Source organism: Nerophis ophidion, linkage group LG13 (assembly GCF_033978795.1).
Source record: "Nerophis ophidion isolate RoL-2023_Sa linkage group LG13, RoL_Noph_v1.0, whole genome shotgun sequence".
In the NCBI taxonomy this organism is placed as follows: domain Eukaryota; kingdom Metazoa; phylum Chordata; class Actinopteri; order Syngnathiformes; family Syngnathidae; genus Nerophis; species Nerophis ophidion.
The window spans coordinates 2,927,756-2,942,755 of record NC_084623.1 but is presented as its reverse complement, the minus strand read 5'-3'; the positions used below and the strand labels follow the sequence as shown (position 1 = coordinate 2,942,755).

At 43.1% G+C, this 15,000-nt stretch overlaps 1 protein-coding gene across 5 annotated transcripts in view; it reads right to left on the bottom strand.

Annotated features, from left to right (window-relative positions):
• Positions 1–11,082: 11,082 nt before the first annotated feature.
• map4k4 (mitogen-activated protein kinase kinase kinase kinase 4) overlaps positions 11,083–15,000 on the bottom strand; it is a 97,408-nt gene continuing 93,490 nt past the window's right edge. For all 5 annotated transcript variants that reach the window (XM_061918234.1, XM_061918235.1, XM_061918238.1 and 2 more), the window contains 2 exons: positions 13,243–13,382; positions 11,083–11,793 (listed from right to left, as the gene is read on the bottom strand). In XM_061918234.1, the coding sequence (XP_061774218.1) occupies positions 11,710–11,793; positions 13,243–13,382 (224 nt within the window). In that variant the 3' untranslated portion in view covers positions 11,083–11,709. The remainder of the gene's footprint in view (positions 11,794–13,242; positions 13,383–15,000) is intronic.

The following is a 15,000-nucleotide window of genomic DNA, read 5'->3' as shown; positions in this document are numbered from 1 at the left end:
TGTATGTACACCATATGACAACATGTACACCACCTGTATGTACACCACATGACAACATGTACACCACCTGTATGTACACCACATGACAACATGTACACCACCTGTATGTACACCACATGACAACATGTACACCACCTGTATGTACACCACATGACAACATGTACACCACCTGTATGTACACCACATGACAACATGTACACCACCTGTATGTACACCACCTGACAACATGTACACCACCTGTATGTACACCACATGACAACATGTACACCACCTGACAACATGTACACCACCTGTATGTACACCACATGACAACATGTACACCACCTGTATGTACACCACATGACAACATGTACACCACCTGACAACATGTACACCACCTGTATGTACACCACCTGACAACATGTACACCACCTGCATGTACACCACATAACAACATGTACACCACCTGCATGTACACCACATAACAACATGTACACCACCTGTATGTACACCACATGACAACATGTACACCACCTGCATGTACACCACATAACAACATGTACACCACCTGCATGTACACCACATGACAACATGTACACCACCTGTATGTACACCACCTGACAACATGTACACCACCTGTATGTACATCACATGACAACATGTACACCACCTGCATGTACATCACATAACAACATGTACACCACCTGCATGTACACCACATGACAACATGTACACCACCTGCATGTACACCACATGGCAACATGTACACCACCTGTATGTACACCACATGACAACATGTACACCACCTGCATGTACACCACATGACAACATGTACACCACCTGTATGTACACCACATGACAACATGTACACCACCTGTATGTACACCACATGACAACATGTACACCACCTGTATGTACACCACATGACAACATGTACACCACCTGTATGTACACCACATGACAACATGTACACCACCTGTATGTACACCACATGACAACATGTACACCACCTGTATGTACACCACATGAGTAAGCCCCCCTCCAACACCACCTGTATGTACACCACATGACAACATGTACACCACCTGTATGTACACCACATGACAACATGTACACCACCTGTATGTACACCACATGACAACATGTACACCACCTGTATGTACACCACATGACAACATGTACACCACCTGTATGTACACCACATGACAACATGTACACCACCTGTATGTACACCACATGACAACATGTACACCACATGACAACATGTACACCACCTGTATGTACACCACATGACAACATGTACACCACCTGTATGTACACCACATGACAACATGTACACCACCTGTATGTACACCACATGACAACATGTACACCACCTGTATGTACACCACATGACAACATGTACACCACCTGTATGTACACCACATGACAACATGTACACCACCTGTATGTACACCACATGAGTAAGCCCCCCTCCAACACCACCTGTATGTACACCACATGACAACATGTACACCACCTGTATGTACACCACATGACAACATGTACACCACCTGTATGTACACCACATGACAACATGTACACCACCTGTATGTACACCACATGAGTAAGCCCCCCTCCAACACCACCTGTATGTACACCACATGACAACATGTACACCACCTGTATGTACACCACATGACAACATGTACACCACATGACAACATGTACACCACCTGCATGTACACCACATGACAACATGTACACCACCTGTATGTACACCACCTGACAACATGTACACCACCTGCATGTACACCACATGACAACATGTACACCACCTGTATGTACACCACATGACAACATGTACACCACCTGTATGTACACCACATGACAACATGTACACCACCTGTATGTACACCACATGAGTAAGCCCCCCTCCAACACCACCTGTATGTACACCACATGACAACATGTACACCACCTGTATGTACACCACATGACAACATGTACACCACCTGTATGTACACCACATGACAACATGTACACCACCTGTATGTACACCACATGACAACATGTACACCACCTGTATGTACACCACATGACAACATGTACACCACCTGTATGTACACCACATGACAACATGTACACCACCTGTATGTACACCACATGACAACATGTACACCACCTGTATGTACACCACATGACAACATGTACACCACCTGTATGTACACCACATGACAACATGTACACCACCTGTATGTACACCACATGACAACATGTACACCACCTGTATGTACACCACATGACAACATGTACACCACCTGTATGTACACCACATGACAACATGTACACCACCTGTATGTACACCATATGACAACATGTACACCACCTGTATGTACACCACATGACAACATGTACACCACCTGTATGTACACCACATGACAACATGTACACCACCTGTATGTACACCACATGACAACATGTACACCACCTGTATGTACACCACATGACAACATGTACACCACCTGTATGTACACCACATGACAACATGTACACCACCTGTATGTACACCACCTGACAACATGTACACCACCTGTATGTACACCACATGACAACATGTACACCACCTGACAACATGTACACCACCTGTATGTACACCACATGACAACATGTACACCACCTGTATGTACACCACATGACAACATGTACACCACCTGACAACATGTACACCACCTGTATGTACACCACCTGACAACATGTACACCACCTGCATGTACACCACATAACAACATGTACACCACCTGCATGTACACCACATAACAACATGTACACCACCTGTATGTACACCACATGACAACATGTACACCACCTGCATGTACACCACATAACAACATGTACACCACCTGCATGTACACCACATGACAACATGTACACCACCTGTATGTACACCACCTGACAACATGTACACCACCTGTATGTACATCACATGACAACATGTACACCACCTGCATGTACATCACATAACAACATGTACACCACCTGCATGTACACCACATGACAACATGTACACCACCTGCATGTACACCACATGGCAACATGTACACCACCTGTATGTACACCACATGACAACATGTACACCACCTGCATGTACACCACATGACAACATGTACACCACCTGTATGTACACCACATGACAACATGTACACCACCTGTATGTACACCACATGACAACATGTACACCACCTGTATGTACACCACATGACAACATGTACACCACCTGTATGTACACCACATGACAACATGTACACCACCTGTATGTACACCACATGACAACATGTACACCACCTGTATGTACACCACATGAGTAAGCCCCCCTCCAACACCACCTGTATGTACACCACATGACAACATGTACACCACCTGTATGTACACCACATGACAACATGTACACCACCTGTATGTACACCACATGACAACATGTACACCACCTGTATGTACACCACATGACAACATGTACACCACCTGTATGTACACCACATGACAACATGTACACCACCTGTATGTACACCACATGACAACATGTACACCACATGACAACATGTACACCACCTGTATGTACACCACATGACAACATGTACACCACCTGTATGTACACCACATGACAACATGTACACCACCTGTATGTACACCACATGACAACATGTACACCACCTGTATGTACACCACATGACAACATGTACACCACCTGTATGTACACCACATGACAACATGTACACCACCTGTATGTACACCACATGAGTAAGCCCCCCTCCAACACCACCTGTATGTACACCACATGACAACATGTACACCACCTGTATGTACACCACATGACAACATGTACACCACCTGTATGTACACCACATGACAACATGTACACCACCTGTATGTACACCACATGAGTAAGCCCCCCTCCAACACCACCTGTATGTACACCACATGACAACATGTACACCACCTGTATGTACACCACATGACAACATGTACACCACATGACAACATGTACACCACCTGCATGTACACCACATGACAACATGTACACCACCTGTATGTACACCACCTGACAACATGTACACCACCTGCATGTACACCACATGACAACATGTACACCACCTGTATGTACACCACATGACAACATGTACACCACCTGTATGTACACCACATGACAACATGTACACCACCTGTATGTACACCACATGAGTAAGCCCCCCTCCAACACCACCTGTATGTACACCACATGACAACATGTACACCACCTGTATGTACACCACATGACAACATGTACACCACCTGTATGTACACCACATGACAACATGTACACCACCTGTATGTACACCACATGACAACATGTACACCACCTGTATGTACACCACATGACAACATGTACACCACCTGTATGTACACCACATGACAACATGTACACCACCTGTATGTACACCACATGACAACATGTACACCACATGACAACATGTACACCACCTGTATGTACACCACATGACAACATGTACACCACCTGTATGTACACCACATGACAACATGTACACCACCTGTATGTACACCACATGACAACATGTACACCACCTGTATGTACACCACATGACAACATGTACACCACCTGTATGTACACCACATGACAACATGTACACCACCTGTATGTACACCACATGAGTAAGCCCCCCTCCAACACCACCTGTATGTACACCACATGACAACATGTACACCACCTGTATGTACACCACATGACAACATGTACACCACCTGTATGTACACCACATGACAACATGTACACCACCTGTATGTACACCACATGAGTAAGCCCCCCTCCAACACCACCTGTATGTACACCACATGACAACATGTACACCACCTGTATGTACACCACATGACAACATGTACACCACATGACAACATGTACACCACCTGCATGTACACCACATGACAACATGTACACCACCTGTATGTACACCACCTGACAACATGTACACCACCTGCATGTACACCACATGACAACATGTACACCACCTGTATGTACACCACATGACAACATGTACACCACCTGTATGTACACCACATGACAACATGTGCACCACCTGTATGTACACCACATGACAACATGTACACCACCTGTATGTACACCACATGACAACATGTACACCACCTGTATGTACACCACATGAGTAAGCCCCCCTCCAACACCACCTGTATGTACACCACATGACAACATGTACACCACCTGTATGTACACCACATGACAACATGTACACCACATGACAACATGTACACCACCTGCATGTACACCACATGACAACATGTACACCACCTGTATGTACACCACCTGACAACATGTACACCACCTGCATGTACACCACATGACAACATGTACACCACCTGCATGTACACCACATGACAACATGTACACCACCTGTATGTACACCACCTGACAACATGTACACCACCTGTATGTACACCACATGACAACATGTACACCACCTGACAACATGTACACCACCTGTATGTACACCACATGACAACATGTACACCACCTGTATGTACACCACATGACAACATGTACACCACCTGACAACATGTACACCACCTGTATGTACACCACCTGACAACATGTACACCACCTGCATGTACACCACATAACAACATGTACACCACCTGCATGTACACCACATAACAACATGTACACCACCTGTATGTACACCACATGACAACATGTACACCACCTGCATGTACACCACATAACAACATGTACACCACCTGCATGTACACCACATGACAACATGTACACCACCTGTATGTACACCACCTGACAACATGTACACCACCTGTATGTACATCACATGACAACATGTACACCACCTGCATGTACATCACATAACAACATGTACACCACCTGCATGTACACCACATGACAACATGTACACCACCTGCATGTACACCACATGACAACATGTACACCACCTGTATGTACACCACATGACAACATGTACACCACCTGCATGTACACCACATGACAACATGTACACCACCTGTATGTACACCACATGACAACATGTACACCACCTGTATGTACACCACATGACAACATGTACACCACCTGTATGTACACCACATGACAACATGTACACCACCTGTATGTACACCACATGACAACATGTACACCACCTGTATGTACACCACATGACAACATGTACACCACCTGTATGTACACCACATGAGTAAGCCCCCCTCCAACACCACCTGTATGTACACCACATGACAACATGTACACCACCTGTATGTACACCACATGACAACATGTACACCACCTGTATGTACACCACATGACAACATGTACACCACCTGTATGTACACCACATGAGTAAGCCCCCCTCCAACACCACCTGTATGTACACCACATGACAACATGTACACCACCTGTATGTACACCACATGACAACATGTACACCACATGACAACATGTACACCACCTGCATGTACACCACATGACAACATGTACACCACCTGTATGTACACCACCTGACAACATGTACACCACCTGCATGTACACCACATGACAACATGTACACCACCTGTATGTACACCACATGACAACATGTACACCACCTGTATGTACACCACATGACAACATGTACACCACCTGTATGTACACCACATGACAACATGTACACCACCTGTATGTACACCACATGAGTAAGCCCCCCTCCAACACCACCTGTATGTACACCACATGACAACATGTACACCACCTGTATGTACACCACATGACAACATGTACACCACCTGTATGTACACCACATGACAACATGTACACCACCTGTATGTACACCACATGACAACATGTACACCACCTGTATGTACACCACATGACAACATGTACACCACCTGTATGTACACCACATGACAACATGTACACCACATGACAACATGTACACCACCTGTATGTACACCACATGACAACATGTACACCACCTGTATGTACACCACATGACAACATGTACACCACCTGTATGTACACCACATGACAACATGTACACCACCTGTATGTACACCACATGACAACATGTACACCACCTGTATGTACACCACATGACAACATGTACACCACCTGTATGTACACCACATGAGTAAGCCCCCCTCCAACACCACCTGTATGTACACCACATGACAACATGTACACCACCTGTATGTACACCACATGACAACATGTACACCACCTGTATGTACACCACATGACAACATGTACACCACCTGTATGTACACCACATGACAACATGTACACCACCTGTATGTACACCACATGACAACATGTACACCACCTGTATGTACACCACATGACAACATGTACACCACATGACAACATGTACACCACCTGTATGTACACCACATGACAACATGTACACCACCTGTATGTACACCACATGACAACATGTACACCACCTGTATGTACACCACATGACAACATGTACACCACCTGTATGTACACCACATGACAACATGTACACCACCTGTATGTACACCACATGACAACATGTACACCACCTGTATGTACACCACATGAGTAAGCCCCCCTCCAACACCACCTGTATGTACACCACATGACAACATGTACACCACCTGTATGTACACCACATGACAACATGTACACCACCTGTATGTACACCACATGACAACATGTACACCACCTGTATGTACACCACATGACAACATGTACACCACCTGTATGTACACCACATGAGTAAGCCCCCCTCCAACACCACCTGTATGTACACCACATGACAACATGTACACCACCTGTATGTACACCACATGACAACATGTACACCACATGACAACATGTACACCACCTGCATGTACACCACATGACAACATGTACACCACCTGTATGTACACCACCTGACAACATGTACACCACCTGCATGTACACCACATGACAACATGTACACCACCTGTATGTACACCACATGACAACATGTACACCACCTGTATGTACACCACATGACAACATGTACACCACCTGTATGTACACCACATGACAACATGTACACCACCTGTATGTACACCACATGACAACATGTACACCACCTGTATGTACACCACATGAGTAAGCCCCCCTCCAACACCACCTGTATGTACACCACATGACAACATGTACACCACCTGTATGTACACCACATGACAACATGTACACCACATGACAACATGTACACCACCTGCATGTACACCACATGACAACATGTACACCACCTGTATGTACACCACCTGACAACATGTACACCACCTGCATGTACACCACATGACAACATGTACACCACCTGTATGTACACCACCTGACAACATGTACACCACCTGTATGTACACCACCTGAGTAAGCCCCCCTCCAACACCACCTGTATGTACACCACATGACAACATGTACACCACATGACAACATGTACACCACCTGTATGTACACCACCTGAGTAAGCCCCCCTCCAACACCACCCAACAACAAGTCAAAGAAGACACACCAGCAAACAGAGACAACACACTTTGATGTGACCAACATTCAGAAAAACCTCCTGATCATCAACACTGGACACACCTTCCACACACTCAGTGACTTAACTCACTTATTGACTTAACTCACTTATTGACTTAACTCACTTATTGACTTATTGACACTCAGTGACTTAACTCACTTATTGACTTAACTCACTTATTGACTTAACTCACTTATTGACTTAATTCACTTATTGACTTAACTCACTTATTGACTTAACTCACTTATTGACTTAATTCACTTATTGACTTAACTCACTTATTGACTTAATTCACTTATTGACTTAACTCACTTATTGACTTAATTCACTTATTGACTTAACTCACTTATTGACTTAATTCACTTATTGACTTAACTCACTTATTGACTTAACTCACTTATTGACTTAATTCACTTATTGACTTAACTCACTTATTGACTTAATTCACTTATTGACTTAACTCACTTATTGACTTAATTCACTTATTGACTTAATTCACTTATTGACTTAACTCACTTATTGACTTAACTCACTTATTGACTTAATTCACTTATTGACTTAACTCACTTATTGACTTAACTCACTTATTGACTTAACTCACTTATTGACTTAACTCACTTATTGACTTAACTCACTTATTGACTTCCCTCACAATCATGTGGTCAGGAAATATTGAACATTAACATCTAGCTCAGAGGTCGGCAACCTAAAATGTTGAAAGAGCCTCATTGGACCCAAAATACGGAAACAAACATGTCTGGAACCACAAAAAATAAAAGCCATATTACATACAGATAGTGTGTTATGAGATATAAATTGAATTATGAGGACTTAAAAGAAACTAAATGAGCACAAATATAGCTACAAATGAGACATAATGATGCAATATGTACATACAGCTAGCCTAAATAGCATGTTAGCATCGATTAGCTTGCAGTGAGCAAATATGTCTGATTAGCACTCCACACAAGTCAATAACATCAACAAAACTCACCTTTCTGCATTCATGCACAACATTCAAAGTTTGGTGGACAAAATGAGACATAAAAAGTGGCATAAAACACGTCTTAAAAGTCAGAGAAAGTTATACATGTAAACAAACTAGGGTGAGTTCAAGGACCGCCAAAATGAGTAGGACAAAACGGCGCTCGCCAAATACTGGAATCAGTGAAGCATGTTTAATATAAACAGTGTGTTTTATAACAATTAGGGAGGTTATGTCATGTTTGTCCTCCTACAGAAACTATATTAAAACAAAAAATATGTTTTTACCCGCTCAACTCTTTCCATACAGTTTTGAAAAAGCTCCAGAGAGCCACTAGGGTGGCGCTAAAGAGCCGAATGCGGGTTGCCGAGCCCTGTCCTAGAAACTTGTCTACAGCTGCATGAGGACTATCAGACACGACACTGACTCACAACACTAAAATATTGCCAGCCCTCACAGACAATGGCTGACCACTCTGACTCCACACTTAACTGCACTCAAAGGATTCAATGACCACTTAACAGAACTGTTTAACAACATCACTTCTGCACCAAGCCAAGGACACGTCCAACACGGACTTACATTGGACTGACAGAAAATACTTTTAAAAGCCTTTTAACAAGACCCCAGCATCATTCCTTAGACCCCAACTCAAGATCTGTACAGAGCTGACAACACATGAGGACTCTTGAAGACAATAAAGTGATCCCAGCATCACACGGTGAGATGTGGCATCCAGCTCAGCTTACAACACTGCAGCTAGAACATGTCACCTGTGTCAGAAAATTGAGCAAATTTTAGCGATTATAGGAGATGAAAGAAGTCCGTTTTAGTAACGCTTTTAATGTGTGACTCAAAGGAGAGAGTTGGGTCGAAGATAATACCCAGATTCTTTACCGTGTCGCCTTGTTTAATTGTTTGGTTGTCAAATGTTAGAGTTGTATTATTAAATAGAGGTCGGTGTCTAGCAGGACCGATAATCAGCATTTCCGTTTTTTTGGCGTTGAGTTGCAAAAAGTTAGCGGACATCCATTGTTTAATTTCATTAAGACACGCCTCCAGCTGACTAAGATCCGGCGTGTTGGTCAGCTTTAGGGGCATGTAGAGTTGGGTGTCATCAGCATAACAGTGAAAGCTAACACCGTATTTGCGTATGATGTCACCTAGCGGCAGCATGTAGATGCTGAAGAGTGCAGGGCCAAGGACCGAACCCTGGGGAACTCCACACGTTACCTTAACTTTTCTTAATTTGATTACATGCTATGGTGTGATTTTATTGTCATAATCTTATTGCATGATTGTTCTATTCCTTTAATTTAGGGAGCCAGAGACTGCAGATGGAAATGAGCTATTTTAGCTATAATCTGGTGCAGAACATATTAGTCTTTGAGTTGAGTGTGTCTGTGCATTGTCCCTTCAAATAAAAACCTCACTAAACTACACAGCAAGTTAAATGACTTTAAGGTTTATGGCTGCAGAAATAGAGGGAAAAATGTAAAATTAGCTTAAAAACAATGTAGCATGCTAACAGTTAGCATGTGTAACACACACACTCACCACCAGATGGCATCATTATTATATATATTTATTTTTTACATACACAACTTTATTGACTTGTTTTCTTGGTGTGCAGACGACTGCGGGTGGAGGCGAGCAGACGGTGAAGACGTGGTTGGTGTGCGTGGAAAACAATAATATTAATAACACTAATCCTATTCATTAGAATCATAATAACATGAATGCAAAAAAAGGAAATTGAACAACAGCACATTTTCACGCTGATGCGAGGAAGAAGAACGTCGTCTCACTTCCTCTCGTCCAATCACAGCCGACACTGACAGGAGTCCCCGCCCACTTTTATTGTCGCCACGACGATGGCCGTCGTCCCAACACGAGAACATTTAGCGACGTCGACTCCACGAGTGAGGAGGGTTCTAAAAGTCAGTCAGGAGCGCCGGAATCAACCACTTCCTGTTTCCTCCCTGGGCTTCCTGTTTCCTCCGGCAGCCGGCGTGTGGCCCCGAGTCGCCGCTGGCACGCCGCCGCCGTCCTCCTCGCCATGCCGACACAAAGTGGGAGTCCGGTCTGCGGTTCTCTCGGCGGCCCGGGACGTGGTTCTGAGATCCAGTGTTGACCGGGTGGGGGAGGGGGGACTTGGAGGAAGAAGAGGAGGAAGAGGAGGAGGAGGAAGAGCGTCTACCAGCTGAGCAGGTTACTGCGGCCGAGAGTCATGAAGTACACCTGACTGGAGCCTCCAGACCGCACTGAGGCGAAGAACACCTGAGGAACAGACACAATATAAATATGACATGTAGAACTTAACATACATCTTCTTCTGCTTATCCCAGGTGGGGTCGCGGGGGCAGCAGCCTAAGCAGGGAAACCCAGACTTCCCTCTCCCCAACCACTTCGTCTAGCTCTTCCCGGGGGATCCCAGGCCAGCCGGGAGACATAGTCTTCCCAACGTGTCCTGGGTCTTCCCCATGGCCTCCTACCGGTTGGACGTGCCCTAAACACCTCCCTAGTGAGGTGTTCGGGTGGCATCCAGACCAGATGCCCGAACCACCTCATCTGGCTCCTCTCCATGTGGAGGAGCAGCGGCTTTACTTTGAGTTCCTCCCGGATGGCAGAGCTTCTCACCCTATCTCTAAGGGAGAGACCTGGAAACTCATTTGGGCCGCTTGTACCCGTGATCTTGGCCTTGGGGTCATGACCCAAAGCTCATGACCATAGGTGAGGATGGGAACGTAGATCGACCGGTAAATTGAGAGCTTTGCCTTCCGGCTCAGGTCCTTCTTCACCACAACGGATCGGTACACTCATGAACAAGACTCCCAGGTACTTGAACTCCTCCACTTGCGCCAGGGTCTCCTCCCCAACCTGGAGATGGCACTCCACTCTTTCCCACTCTTATAACATGTATATAACATACTTAACATGTACATAACATGTATATAACATACTTAACATGTACATAACATGTATATAACATACTTAACATGTACATAACATGTATATAACATATGTAACAGGTACATAACATGTATAAAACATATGTAACATGTACATAACATGTATAAAACATATGTAACAGGTTTATAACATGTATATAATATATGTAACAGGTACATAACATGTATAAAACATATGTAACAGGTACATAACATGTATAAAACATATGTAACAGGTACATAACATGTATAAAACATATGTAACATGTACATAACATGTATATAACATACTTAACATGTACATAACATGTATATAACATATGTAACAGGTACATAACATGTATAAAACATATGTAACATGTACATAACATGTATAAAACATATGTAACAGGTTTATAACATGTATATAATATATGTAACAGGTACATAACATGTATAAAACATATGTAACAGGTACATAACATGTATAAAACATATGTAACAGGTACATAACATGTATAAAACATATGTAACATGTACATAACATGTATAAAACATATGTAACATGTACATAACATGTATAAAACATATGTAACATGTACATAACATGTATAAAACATATGTAACAGGTTTATAACATGTATATAATATATGTAACAGGTATATAACATGTATAAAACATATGTAACAGGTATATAACATGTATAAAACATATGTAACAGGTACATAACATGTATATAACATATGTAACAGGTTTAAAACATGATTTTGAGGTGGCCCAGATTAGCAAGCGTCTCACCTTGTCGTTCCTCTCGCACAAGAACTTGAGTCTCTGGGCTCGCTTGTGCATGAAGACTCCGTCCAGGTGGCCCGTCTCCACCGAGCGGATCTCGATGGCCTTCTCTCCCCAGCCCATGATCTGGTTGGAGCGGATGTAAGCTGCACACACACGCACACACACACACACACACACACACACACACACACACACACACACACACACACACACACACACACACACACACACACACACACACACACACACACACACACACACACACACACACACACACACACACACACACACACACACACACACACACACAGCGCCTTCATTAATCATATAAACACCAGTCAAAGATCCTCTATATGGTAACTTTGACTCGTGTTTCTGCAGAAGGTTCTTAAAAATGTCAAAACTGATCTCTATGACAAGAAGATTCTGTTGTTTTCAATAAAAACACAAGTCAAAGATCTTCTATACCACAGGAGTACTTGGCTGTTTTTAAGATCTTGCCTCAAAATGCTTGTCAAAGATCCTCTATATGACAGAAGTGGTTTGCTGTCCCTAAGGTTCTACAGACCAAACCATCGATCAAAGATCCTCAATACTTTGACCCAAGTTTCTGCAGAAGATTCTTTAAAATGGAAAAGTTTGTCTATTTGACAGGAAGGTTCTTCTGTTTTGAATAAAAACACAAGTCAAAGATCATCTCTACAACAGGACTACTGTGCTGTTTTTAAGAACTTGCCTCAAAAATGCTTGTCAAAGATCCTTTAAATCAGTGGTCCCCAACCTTTTTGTATCCGCGGACCGGTCAACGCTTAATAATTTGTCCCGCGGCCCGGGGGGGAGGGGTGTCCTTTTTTTCCCTTTTCTTCTTTGTCATGAAAAAGGGACGTTTTTGTCATGAAAAAGGGAGTTTTTTGTGGTCGGTGCACTATTTGTAAGTGTATATTGTGTTGTGTTTTTTATGTTGATTTAATAAAATAAAAAATTTCCTTTTTTTTTATAAAAAATTCTTCTGCGGCGTCCCGGTGGTTGGGGACCACTGCTTTAAATGACAGAAGTGTTTTGGTGTTCCTAAGGTTCTGCTGTCAATTCAATGATCAAAGATCCTCTATTAACACAGAAATACTTTGAACCGTGTTTCTGCAGAAGGTTCTTAAAAATGTCAAAGATTGTCTATATGACAGGAATAGTCTGTGGTTTTTAATAAAAAAAACACTAGTCAAAGATCCTCTATACGACAGGAGCACTGCTGCTTTAAAGGATTAAGTACAAAAACACAAGTCAGAGATCTTCTAAATAACTGACATTAAATAAGATTAGAAATAATGACATAAATAATGAAAGTAAAATGTGTAAAATATGAATGAAATAATATAATACCGAAAAACATATGTCAAATATGCAAATAAAAGATATATAAATTATAAATATATATATAATAAAATTACATTCATACGTGCATTTGTACCAAAATGGATACATGGATGATACAGCAGAGGATTGGGAGAATGTCATTCATCAATCAATCAATCAATCAATCAATGTTTATTTATATAGCCCCAAATCACAAATGTCTCAAAGGACTGCACAAATCATTACGACTACAACATCCTCGGAAGAACCCACAAAAGGGCAAGGAAAACTCACACCCAGTGGGCAGGGAGAATTCACATCCAGTGGGACGCCAGTGACAATGCTGACTATGAGAAACCTTGGAGAGGACCTCAGATGTGGGCAACTCCCCCCCCCCCCCCTCCCCCTCAG